This window comes from Phlebotomus argentipes, unplaced genomic scaffold (genome assembly GCF_947086385.1).
Source record: "Phlebotomus argentipes unplaced genomic scaffold, Phlebotomus argentipes genome assembly scaffold_4, whole genome shotgun sequence".
Classification (NCBI taxonomy): domain Eukaryota; kingdom Metazoa; phylum Arthropoda; class Insecta; order Diptera; family Psychodidae; genus Phlebotomus; species Phlebotomus argentipes.
The window spans coordinates 2,049,760-2,063,409 of record NW_026776174.1 but is presented as its reverse complement, the minus strand read 5'-3'; the positions used below and the strand labels follow the sequence as shown (position 1 = coordinate 2,063,409).

Here is a 13,650-nt window from a genome sequence, read left to right as displayed (position 1 = left end):
GTAAAAGTTTCAATCTATTTCATATCTCATTTGAGACAATTTTGCGTGGACTTGTTTTTTTAGCAAAAGGCGAGAGAAGAGAGTCTCATTAAAATTCCATAACGCCTTTTTTCCCATCAGCAAATCCAACTGTAAATTAGATTCCATGAAGTGTTTCAAATTTCCCAGTGAAAACTTCCGGAATTCCCATCAAGCAGCTGAACTTGACCATTATTGTCTCGAATGGTGCTAATCTTTGATCATCTCGCGGGTATTCTGGGTTTGTTGAAGGCGGCAAAAAGAGTGAGAATGGTGGCCAAAAAAAGGCGCAATAGTAGTTTAGAAGGTCGAGGTCGACTACTTCGCGATCTCTCATAAGTCTGTGACTCAATAAAAAGATGATGAATAAAATTCCTGTAGTTGAGCATGTGAAAGAAAAAACATGCCGAAAACAAGACAGGCTTACAAAACTGTATTGTGAATTTCTGCTAGCATGGAAAACATGCTGTTTTTGCTATTATATTGTGTACTGAACTATGTACAAGTGCAATTCTGCGAAATTTTCAGATGGAAAAACCAAAGAAATTCATCGACAAAAACAACATTATTCACTATTCTATTCATACTGCCCTTGTGCGGAATAGTCATAATGGTGAGGTGATTGGAAACAGGAATAATAAATGCTTTTGCACATCATCAATGTCAACACAGTATACTAAGAGCAATTCATTTTGAGTAATTGAAATATTCATTAATATTTAAATTGATTTTTATGAAAGTACAAAATTGATCATAAATGACATATTATTCAATGATTTTTTTACATTTGCTCTATTGAAAAAATAATTTGAGCATAAAGAGGACTTCCCCTTGAAAATTATACATGGCATATCCGTAAATTTACCAACCGGGTGATTCGCGTTGAATGAAAACAGCACAACACTGGCGTGTATGGAAAACCGTGCATAATTATTATTTACAATTTCTATATGAATGATTGCATTATAAAACATTCCATTGAAATGGACAATTCTTCATAACATTATGCTATTTTGTAACAATAAAAGTGGGTGAAGTGTTTTTTCTCTCACCGGCTTTTTCACCATTGCACAATTGGATCAAGAGTAAACATTGGGTCATTGATAGTGCCTTTGTCCAAGCCGGTTAAATGACAGATTGTCATCTAACAAATTTTACGCGATTTCCAGGTGTCTTTTTTCTGTTAAAAAAAATATTAGCATATGAAGTGAAATCTGTTGTGTCTACAATTGTTTCAAGAGAGAAAGACAATAAAATTAATTTTGGGTTTGCACTCAATTCCATATCGCATGGCCTCTGAATTGTGTAATGCAAGTCGGTGAGATTATAAATTAAGAGTGAAAGATAGAGACATTAATTGATCACTTGTCAGACGGTCTTTTATAGATACAATGTCAGAAGAACTTTGTTAGCCTTTCAATCATTAGTAATCTTGTTTTTTTTGTCAATTGTGCGGTTCAAGAACATAAAGTGAGCGCGCAAAGCAAGTCGCGCTTATAAATTTGATTTTAATTGCAGTTTTTGGAATAGAATTTTCATAGCAAAATGCAGAAGTTTCTTAAGTGTCCTTTTTGTGATGGAAAAAGGTAATACGAGTGTGCTTACGGGGCGAAACTTTGCAAACTTTGCAATATATTTTTGAACAAAATATGCACTACTTCAGATTTCCTCGCTTTGGAACACAATTTTTCAACCTGTTTAAGTGCACTTAACTCCATCTGCTGCCAATGAATAGTACTTTTTCTAAATAAATTCTCCTGAAGAGTGAACATTTCGAGAAAATATACAGAGAAAATTTCATTAAGATTCCTTTTAGCAACATAATTCGAAGTTGAATATCAATTTTATACTGAGAAAATTCGATTAGAATTAGGTTGAGTTTACGTGTTGGAACGAAATTGTGAATTGTCGTACAATCAGACAAATCAACTTTATTTGATAAATTTTTCTAGACTTCTGGAGCATTTTTTTCATGAAAAGTACTCGTGCAATATGAATTCATAACAAAAAAAAGAGGAACATTTAAGACAAGTTTTCTGACCCAGTAAATTCTTGGGAAATTATGTGTGAACTTTTGGAGACAGAAAATGGAATTGTGATTTTGCATTCTATTAGCATTTGGATCGTATCCAATGGAAATCAAGGATTCCATTGTCTTCATACTCTCCAGCGAGTCCCCGAGAAATTCTGAGTGGGAGGAAAATCAATGTAACTGGGTAAAAATTTAATTAATGTCTTCTGCTCATTATGAATATTTAACAACATTTTAAAACAGACAGAGTGCGAAGAATTGCTGAGCAATGACGTGGTCATTGGAGTTCATTTTCGAAAGTTCTCCGAAGTGGATGGGAAGTAATTGAGGAATTGTGAAACGAAATATTCAATGAGGGTCTGACAAATCGGTGAAAAATTCTCAATTATGCTAATACTGAGAGTAAAAGATCTGCATAAATTTATTCGTACGTGCATTAAAATGCTAATTATTGGATAATTCGCTGAGAGGCTGTAATTAAAATAAGGGAGCTTAATTGTCCGAGACCCACATGGGCAATCTCACGTGAAGAGCATGGTTCTTGGGTGGGAATTGGAGAGAGATTGCCTCGAGGCAGGTGTGTTTTGACGACGGAGGAGGATGAGAGTGACATGGAGATTTTCAATTTAGATAAATTATCCTCCTAAGTCAGGAATGAATTTGTCATTTTTGCACTGGGAGTTTCAGTCCAGATGCGACCCCCGTAGATCGATTAATTTTGCACACCGACTGCCGGATGTTCAATTGACTGAGGATTTTCTATTGCAGATGCCACATACCACTTCAAAACTCTCGTGCCAGCAGTGGCGGCTGGGGCCATTATCGGCAAGGGAGGCGAGACAATCGCCTCTCTGCAGAAGGACACTGGAGCCAGGGTGAAAATGTCCAAGTCACACGACTTCTACCCAGGTGAGCATTGACAGCGGAGTCTCCAGGCAAGAGAATTTCCTTGCCATGCAGCATATGCTGCTTAAGCTCGCGCCTGATTTCTCAATTAGCCCAGCGACTGGGCTAATTGATCTTGAGTAAATCCACTATTTAGTGAGGAATATTAAATGAATTTGTATGCTAATGAATTCCACATGTGGTATTTCAGAAATCCCATCTAATGCCAGTGGAATCATGGGAATTTGATAGTTATTAAACTCCACATTTTACTTTCTCTAAGTACAAAAATTGCCATTTTCAGCTTAATGAGCGGAGACAAAGTTTTGCGAAATAATCTATTTCGCATCCGTTTCCCTCTTCCGGCGTGATAATTGTATTTTGATGCATAATCCTGCTGAAGCAATTGTCATTTAACTTGCAAATTTAGTGTTTTTGTGCCATTTTCAAATGGTGGCAAAACTTTTTATACACGACTAATTTGGTATAAATTGAGGACAGTTTAATATGAAAAGTATTACTTTAAAGTCTCTCTAGAATTGTTTTTGAATAGGTTTCTTGGCGCCAATATCGTCACTTTTCAGCAAATTATTGTGTAAAATTAGTTGTTCAATCGAAGTAGAATTGCGTGATAAATTACACTACAAAGCTTGCATAGAATGCGAGCGATAAAATGCAGTACATTTTGATGCATGAATTTCATGACTTTTTTTTGTAAGCCACTTATCCGATTTTCACTAAAATTAGATAAACTCATATGAGGATTTTTTAAGAATCTCACGGGATTCCTAAAAATTCGTACGAGGAATTCCTATAAATTCTATTCATTAGACATATATATTTTAAAGAGTTGTCGAATTACAGAAACGAATTTCTAAAACGTGATTTTAAAATTAAGGTAACCAATTTTTGATGCAACTTTTTAGCACGAAGTCGGAAGATCTGAATTATATGCTTGATACATAAATAAATAATTTAACTTTCTTCGCGTTTACATGCGATACTAATGGCGGTATTTTCCTATCACCAGGAACATCCGAGAGGATTTGTCTGATCACAGGCTCCAGTGAGGCAATAATGACTGTGTTGGACTTCATAATGGATAAAATTCGTGAAAAACCTGACCTGTCGGCAGAAAAGTCCGGCGATACGAAGCAAGAGCGTGATAAGCAAGTGAAGATTCTCGTGCCGAATTCAACAGCCGGCATGATAATCGGCAAGGCTGGTGCTTTCATAAAACAAATCAAGGAGGAGAGTGGCTCTTACGTACAAATATCACAGAAGCCGAAGGATGTGACACTACAAGAGCGTTGCATCACAATAATCGGCGAGAAGGAGAACAATAAGTTGGCATGCAAGATGATTCTGTCGAAAATAATTGAGGATCCACAGTCGGGCACATGTCTCAATGTCTCCTATGCCGACGTGAGTGGTCCTGTGGCCAATTATAATCCCACAGGCTCGCCATATGCCTCGTCGCAGACAAATGCGATAAGTTCAAGTACGGCGTCGCTGAATTCGGCGCTGGGAACGGCTGTGACTGGAGCTGGCTTACTGGTCAATGGCACTGGCATCAATTTGTCATTGAACTTGAATGCCCCGAATCCAGGTCCAAACCCATCAGTTACCACCCAACTTCTCGATCACATAAAGGTAAAATCGATATTTGATGCGCTAAATCGGAATGGTTTTGGCTAAAGGCATTCGATTCTCTGTCATTTTCCAGGTTGCCATGCGGAGTTCCGGGTACTCGGATTCCGCCACGACGGAAGTGTGCGCCGCACTGGGTGTGCTGGCCAAGTACGGAGTTTTGGGGGTCGGGGTGGGGCTCACGCACGCGAACGGAGCTCACCCGGCCACGACGCCGGCACTCAGCTATCTCGGCGTGTCGGCGATCGATCAGTCGGCGGCGGCCGCGACGAGTGGTGGTGTGTTCGGGGCGATTGGCCAGGTGAACCTGGACTCATACATTGGAACGACGTCGCCCACACCGAGGACATCCCTTGAACGGTATGATGCTGCTTTCGATCCTTTTCGGCATGCGGGTTCCCAAGCAGCAACACCAATTTCATTAAATAATAATAGTTTCGGTTTGGCGACTGGTGGTGCAACGGCTCAAACACTCGGGGCAGCTGCGGCGCAAACGCTGGGATCACTCAGCAAGAGCCCCACACCAGGCGACCTGGGTGCCAAGGACTCCAAAAATGTAGAAATTCCAGAAGTAATTGTAGGCGCGATATTAGGTAAATAAGGCCAAATTTCAAATCAAATTGATTCTCGAATCAGCTCAGAATTCTTACTTTGGTTTATATTTTTTTTTGTTTGAACTTTTATTTTTTCAAAACAATGTTTTTTCTTCAAATGCTCAATTGGTTCATCAGTTATCTCATTTTAACTCCGCTATTCATGACATGAAGTGCTTCCATCTCAGAAGTTTTACAATATTTGTATTATTGTGTAAGAATCGAAGCTTTTTTTTGAATTGCGCAACGTTCGGATTCTTAATCGAAATGGAACAATTTTAATTAAGGGTTCGAATCATTTCTCCTTTTAGTAGGAGAACTAACTTTTAAGTAATTTCAAATTACGTGTGGAGAATTGTACTTAAAAATTTAACACTCATTGTTTATTAATTGAAACTCTTGTAAGTCTCTTCTCACCCAAACGACCTCCCGTCCAATGTTTTCCAATCAAACTCTCTGAGAATGACCAGTGAGAAGTCAAAGTTGTGCGAAAACTTCTCATTGGGATAACTTTGGTCGGTCACTTTCCTCAATTAATTTTTTCCCTATGGCGGAAAGGATAAATTGTATGAAAACATTCTTGAGTGAGAAGAAACAATCATTGGTATTAATTAATTTATCACAATACAGGGAAAAAATAGACTTATCTTGATAATATCTCTATTCATCAAACAAGCTTGATTCTTACATGATGCATTTCTCATCTTTTTTTGGTTTTCGGAACGCTTTCATATTGAATAGCTGGACTGTGGTAAATTTGCCAAGAAGAATGGAAGAGAAAACTTTTTGCATATTATTCCATAAATGGCATATTAGCTCAGAAAAAATCATTTCATCTCTAAAAGTACTTTTGTAAATGGACAAATATGAGGATAATTTTAATTTATTCACCATAATATCGCGATTACATTTTACGTTGCTGCTTTTATTAGACAAAACAAACATACCACCTATTTTGCTCTCCTTTCTTGAGAATACTTACCGTACGTGATGATTGGTGTTTTTTGTTGTTGTTTTCTCACAACACCTCTTCTAAAAACTTCTTCAAACTTTTGTGTATGTGTGCATACTGGAGAAATGGTGTGTTTGACCTTTTATCATTTTAATCGAAAGGTGAATAATTCATCAAATGACTGCAGTGTTTGCTAATGATTAGGGCATTTACGAGTAAATTGCAATAACTGCTTGACACACGCTGCATCATTTGTGGAATTACTCACACTTTGATCTAACGTCTTACCTCACTCATTCAATCGTTTTTCTTTTTCTCTGTTTATTTTAAAGTAAAACAGATGAGAAATATTAGGATTTGCTGTTGTAGAAGGAAAGAGAGAGAGAGAGAGAAAGAGTCATGCCGCATACTCATCATCATCATCATCATCATCGTTCTTCACACTTTATTAGATTTTGCGAATGGGTCGATGGATAAAAGAGTGAGAGCGAGTGAGAGTGAAGATTTTGGGGGACTGAATATCATCGAATGAATATTTCACATGACATTATTTCTCATAAGAATAACATCCTTTTCCACTGTGTCACCAAAACCACATCTAAAGAGCTTTTCTTCCACCTTTTCTGTTACTTCTTGATCCATCTTTTTGCTCACCTCCCATCATTTTTTGCGTTATATGCGACTCTCTGTCTGCGCCTCACGCGGCAGTGAGTGTCACCGTGAAAAGTGGATTTGGTGATATGTATTACCTTCACTATGTTCCCCAGAGAAGATATCAGGATTTACCAGTGGTATTTAGAAGCTGTGTTTTGTGCCCTCTTTCAGGACCCGGTGGTCGTAGTTTGATAGAGATTCAACGTGCATCCGGCGCCACAATTCAGATATCGAAGAAAGGCATGTTTGTCCCAGGCACCAGAAATCGCATTGTCACCATCACCGGTCAACCGCACGCCGTCACCTTCGCACATTTCCTAATTGAGCAGAAAATCTCTGAGGAGGAGACCAAGAGAGCGCATCAAAATACACTGACGTCGGGTATTATGCAATAAAAGTAATAATAAGACAAGAATCTTCTTCAGTCTGTTGTACATTACAAATTTCACGACAAGTCTAACATCATTTTATCGATACACGGATAAATACCAAAAAAGAAAGACTCTTCAGTTAGTTGAGACGGCAAATTAGAATCATTTTCGCAGACACTTGCTCACAAATTCCATAAAAAAAATTTATTTATTCTTCACTCAATGCCCTCCCTACCATTGAACGAGAGTACCTTATTAATTTGTTACTTGCATGCAGAGCAAATCAATTCAGTCAAGTAAATCATCTGTCAGAGAATCACATAATGCTGATATTTTTTTAAAATGTGAAAAGCAAAACAAAGAGAAACGTAAGAAATGCCCATTCTCACATTTAAATTAGTGGGAGGAAGACTTTATACAAAGAGAATAACTTATATTTTTCAATAGATAATAAATTTGTCGTTGAATAAGGACTATTTAAATAGATTAAAAAGACGAAACAGTGCTGTTGATAATTGTTATTATTATTTTTATTGTCATATATAGTTGACGTGAGAGTGATAGAACGAGAGCGCGAGTTATAGAATGGGAAGCCCTAAAAATTACCAGAATTTTATAATTGACTATTAAACACTGAAGATGTTTATTTTTAAGGCAGGTTTAAGAGAGAATGTTTTAGGGGCGTTACAGAGAAGGAATATATTTTTTTGTTAGTCTTTTATTTAGTACAGTGGTTGTAAATATTTCATATTACTTCTACATTTTTTTTTTAATGATAGAGAGTGAAAAAGAATTCGTCATTTAGGGTTTACATAATATACATATATAGTTTATGATTTGTTAACATTATCCTTTGCAAAACAATTCACGATACGAGGTATCTTCATGAGATAATTCACTATTTTTGTTATTATGTATTTTCATTTTTATTCACTGTTCAAATTGTTAAAATCACACAATGTTTTATATAGTGATTTAAAAAAGAAAATAAAAAACGTGGCAATGTTTATATTTTGTCTTTTTTAAGATCCTAATTGCCTGGAATAAGGATAATTAAGTTTTTTCGCAATGAGTTTGTCGATTTCAGTTGTTTTGATTGAAGAAGAACAAAAAAAAACCATTGTTTTTAATTCAGCCAATCAAATATGCGAGAATTGAGCAACTTTTTACTTCGTCATCAGATTTATAGCTGATGCACAATCGTTACCATTTTTCATTAAATGAACTTTTTTTTACACCCTATGTTAAATATGTAGAAGAAGAGAGAAATGAATTACATTGTGGGTTAATTTGGGACAGAGGAGAAAACGCTAAGATAATAATAATTAGTAAGAGTTGGGACTTTTAAGAGATATAACAGGGTTTCGCTATTTTAGACTTAATTGTTAAATCACGTTTTTCTAATAAATTACGATTAAAGGCCACTAAAGAAGGATCTACAATGATGAACTGTTAATTTGCATAAAAAGTGACAAAGATGAAATCAAAATTCATAACTAAAAATCACAAAATTCCTTTCACTGTGAGAATTATTTGAAAAATATATGAATTCATTGATAAATAAAGAAATGCGAAAGTGAAAATAGTGAATTTCAACGATAAAATGATAAATTTAACCGGGTATAAATTCATTGCACAATGCAATGAATTTAGAAGAAATGTCTCATCGTTGATCATTTTTCTTCTATTGAAATGAGTGCCATTAGATATAGAACAGTTGTTAGTTGACAATTTGCAGTGGAGCCATTTTTCATGCCTATTCAGGTGAAAATACATTGCCGGGTAATACGATTTACAATAGAAGAGCCTTTTGCAGATTTTTCTCGCTTGCACATAGAGGAAAAAAATCACTCTCGTCATAGATTAATAAGAAGAAAAAAAATACAAGCTTGAAAGATGATAAATAGAAGATGACATAATGAAAGAGAGAAAAACCTAATTCTTCCACAATCGTCGTAAGGAAATGATTGCTGATAGGAAAATATTTCCGGAGAATCATACACTTTTGAGTATTCTGACGACTCTCAGCTGTAAGAGATGATTTTTATGCAAATTTTCCACAGAAGTGCTCAAAGTACATCGACGGAAAACTTACATATATAGGGTTTACATAGCGTTTAGCAAACAGAAGGAATCCCAAGAGGAATCTCTAAAAGAAAAATTACACTTCAGTTCATGGCTCTGAGCAGAATCCTTTTGTTGAGCTGTTTTCTACAATCGTGAAAGAGAGTTTTTTTGAACTAGCAATTTATGACAAAGGCTGATTGTTAATAGTTATATTCCTTTGTCTCACTCTGTTTATGTTGCAATAATTTAATGAAATTCAACGTTTCCTCAAGAGTTGAATTGTTTGTCATAAAATAAAAAAAAACTTCGGTGCAAAAAGAGAAAACAATTTCCAGTTCAAAAAAATTCAAAAGAACTAATAGCACTTTTTAGGAAAGTGTACTTTAAAACAAATCCTAACTCTAATGAATATATTGTTAGACAGACACTGTAGAAATCCGATATTTCTCTTAAGATGGGAGCTGAGAAAATCTAGAAAAGAACTGTTGAGTAAAGAAATAAAGGTAAAACATGTAATTAAAAATGAATAACAATTTCATGGTACAAGTTCCAATTGGGAAAGGAATCTTTCGAAATGATAAAAGGCATTTTCAATTCTGTGCCCTGTAAATCAATGGCTAATTTAGGTGACAAAAGATGCTAAACATAGATAAAGATAGGAAAGTAGCGTAAAGGGAGATTGAATATATTACTGGTACTTTAATGTGGGCTGGACTAAGAATTCTGTAAGAATACAATTGTTTACTGTAGATAGTGAGAGGGAAAAAATTGAAATTTGGGCAGAAAAAAACTACAACACTCGGCATTTTATGGAAATTTTTCAATCTTCATTTCTTATAATGCACCCCAAAAATATTATATAGTGGAGATAGTGGTAAAATAGTGACGAGACGCACGTTTCATTTGGCGCAGACAATCGATATTTTTCGTTATCGCACCTGAGAGAAATTCATATTTGCCAGAACAATAAAGATGAAAAGGATGATTTATCGAGTGAATATGTTACACTTCCTCATGTATTCGATTGCAGTGCCGTCCAAAAAAGGAGTGAAAGAGGAGAATCGCCAAAAGCTCATTTATCTTCGTCATTTACTTTACGTGTAATAATTTACCACGAAACTTTTTACCGTAAAAAAAAGTCACACATTATGTTTCTTCACCTCTTCATTTCAGATCCATTTTGTATCTGATAACTTAGCAAAACTTCAGTAGAGATGAAAAACTGATGATTCAAAAAGTTGAATACATAAAATGCCTTCAATTGAAATTGATGATGAAAGAGATATTTATTACAAATTATATTTGACGATGATTAACTGAGGTGAATACTTACTGTATGGTAATTTTTATTCTTACAATTAAATTAAAATACTAGAAGAAACCATAGAAAAATGGTGGAAGAACAAGTAATGGCCGATGTGCAAATAAAAATGTACCTTTAGATGAAAAGTATGAGAAAAAAACACGTTATATAACTATTAAAAAAACAAGTGAGGAGAAAAAAAAACATAGAAATATAGCATAAATATTAATCACACACATATTATAAATCTACCATAAAATTAGCTGATAAGAGTGCAAAGAGAAAAGTTTTCGTTCCATAAAGAAGGCCAAGAAATCGCAGCATAGGATAATGTTGGACAAAACCTCTTCCGCGATAAGAGAGTTTAAATAAATGAGAAACACAGCAAGCCTAATTGATAGGAAAAATGGAAAATTGCAGAGCATGATTGAAGGACGAAATTGAAAATCTACGTAATCTTTCAATTACTAAATCTAACTGAGAAAACGACATAAAAATAAAAGTCACGGAACAGTGAAAAGTGTTAATTGCAGACTTTAATTGAGTTCTGCAGCAACACTGGAGATTCTGTTACGATGAAGCTTTTGCTTCATGATAAGCACGAGCCGCAATGCTGCATACAGTGGAGAGCAAAATGAGTCGCATTATTCACAGATTACATCTTGCTCGCAGTGTATTCGGCGTCCTTGAATGATTTTCACTGAAATCGAGAAATCTTAGGAGAGTGAAAAAATCGTTATTATGTATATAACTACATACATATATATTGTTAAAAAAAACTATAAAAGAAAATATATAATAGATTTTGAATGTTCTGTGATATTCACTCACATACATGCATGAAAAGATGAAAAAAAAGTTATTTAGATGAAAGAATTAAATAAAAAAAGAGATAAATAGATGAAAAATTCACTAATTTTGAGAAAAACATTTAACAAAACCAATATTTTCCTCCTTCTCCAACACTATTTAACAATGAAAAAAAAATCACAAATGAAATGAGAAAATTATACAATTTAGTGAAAAGGAATATAACACTAATACTAAATAAATAATAAAAAATTACAAATTGTAATAGGAAGACAAGAAAAATAGAAAAGATCGAAATAATTATCCACATTTCTTCTTCTCAATATTAGACTATTTTATCCCATCACTTATAAAAAAAAATACCAGAAGAACGATTTTTTAAAAATCTGTAAAACACACAAATAGAAAAAATTCAAAAGTATAGATCGGTAGTGAAATGAAAGTAAATAAACTTTAACGTGAAGATAAATAAAAAAAATATTCTTCAGAGAAACCATATTTTCATTGTCATTTTAGCTAATTAATGAAATGAAAGATTTTAGATGTAATATTACAAAATATTTACGGAGAAAAATTACTGTGTGTGGTTAACGTGTGGTTTTGCGATGAAAAATGGTAGATTTTATTGAGAAACTTTTGTGTTTGTCTCTGCGGAGAGAATAATTTTTAATAAATGCACAGAGTGCAGGAAAAGTCATATTATTCTGGTGGTAGAAGTTATATTTTTCTGTTTTCTTTCCAACTCCTTCACACTTCGTTAAGTTTCAAATTATTCAAGATTCTTTATCCTTTAAGATGAAAATTTCTCTACTATACTTTAGGTCTCTTTCGTTGTGTTTTGCTATAGAGGGGAAAAAAAGAGTGTTAAAGGTTGCACTTCTTTTAGATTTTAAGTTAATATCTATTAGTTTTTTTTTTCTTTCTAAGCAAAAAAAAGAAAGGAAAATGTGGAAGCTGAACCCCTTCAAAGGGTCTCCAAAGTAACCATTTATTGTTGATGTCTCGTGAGTGTATTGAGAAAAAGATAACTTTCAAATCAAACTCATTTTGCAAAAATTTAATGATTTCTTCATTGAATTTGGAAATATTACAATGGTATAGATATGGAAGAAGTGTGTATATAATTTTCATAAAAAAAGAATATAACATTAACTTTATATAAACATTCACAGCTTCATTCCATCATTGAAAGAAAAGAGATGTTATTATGCGAAACATGAGAAGAGGAGTAAACAAATGAGAAATATTTATTAATTGCAAAATGTTAAAGAAACATACACAAAATAGAAGAGTCTATCAAATATATATATAAGTAATCTTTAAAGAAGGAAAAAATAAAGAGTATAACAAAGATTTTGAAAAACTCTGTTACCATTGAAGATTATTAAAAGTGAGAAAAAAAGAAGGACATCTAAAGCTGAACACATAGAAACAAAAAAAAATAGAATTCAACATGAAAAAAAATTGAGAGAAAAATTTAAAATTATATTTTTTTCCAAATACATTACATTGTTGTAGTTAGAATATGATATATTAAAGAATGAAAACAATAAAGAAATATATATTAAAAAGACGTGCTCAGATAAGAGTGATGAAGACGCTAAGAGATGAATGAAAATCTTAGGAAAAAAAATACAAATTAATGAAAGTGAGTGGATAAATCATGAGCTTGCCGATGAGAGTGAACATAGAATAGAAAATTGTATGAAATATCACAATGAGTTTTCACCATTCAAATCTTATCATCAAAGTGAAAAGGCAAAGTTATAAACCTTAAAATGTGGATCAATTTCGAGAGAAAGTGAAAATTTCATTATAGAAGCACGATAAAGAAATTCCTGTTTTGGTACAAAATTCACACTATAACATTTCGTTTTGGGAAATTAATTTCTAAAATCGTTTTCACGTATAATTCTTCATTGGTAAACTTAAAAATCATCTAGGAATTCTTTTTTGTTAAAAGAAAATGGTAGTAACCCCTCCGAAGAAGGCTAGAATTGAGAGCGAGAAATTATGAAAAGTTGATGGTTGACGATAACACGAAGGTTGAGAGGAGATAATTAAAACGGAAAAGTAATGAATGAGACATACTATAATTATACATTACATTATACCAGAGTTGAAATCACATTGTCTATATTACATTATCATGAAAAAAATAAAAAAAAATCAAGGAATACACAAAAGGCTTTTTACTTCAGTCGACATACAGCGGCGTGGGTTGCATTTAATATTATTCTTCCTTTTAGGTATGCATAAATTGTGCAATATTGCATCATCAAATGGATTTGGGTTGCAGATTAATAAATTATCTG

General features: G+C 33.8%; 1 protein-coding gene across 21 annotated transcripts in view; it reads left to right on the top strand.

The window, feature by feature from the left end:
* The window catches only part of LOC132258286 (RNA-binding protein Pasilla), a 37,118-nt gene extending 25,365 nt beyond the window's left edge, over positions 1 to 11,753 (top strand). For 19 of the 21 annotated variants that reach the window (XM_059755535.1, XM_059755534.1, XM_059755528.1 and 16 more), the window contains 4 exons: positions 2,819 to 2,959; positions 3,966 to 4,588; positions 4,662 to 5,178; positions 6,956 to 11,753. In XM_059755535.1, coding sequence (XP_059611518.1) covers positions 2,819 to 2,959; positions 3,966 to 4,588; positions 4,662 to 5,178; positions 6,956 to 7,179 — 1,505 coding nt within the window. In that variant the 3' untranslated portion in view covers positions 7,180 to 11,753. The remainder of the gene's footprint in view (positions 1 to 2,818; positions 2,960 to 3,965; positions 4,589 to 4,661; positions 5,179 to 6,955) is intronic. The other 2 variants (XM_059755532.1, XM_059755537.1) reach the window with 2 other exon arrangements.
* Positions 11,754 to 13,650: the final 1,897 nt, after the last annotated feature.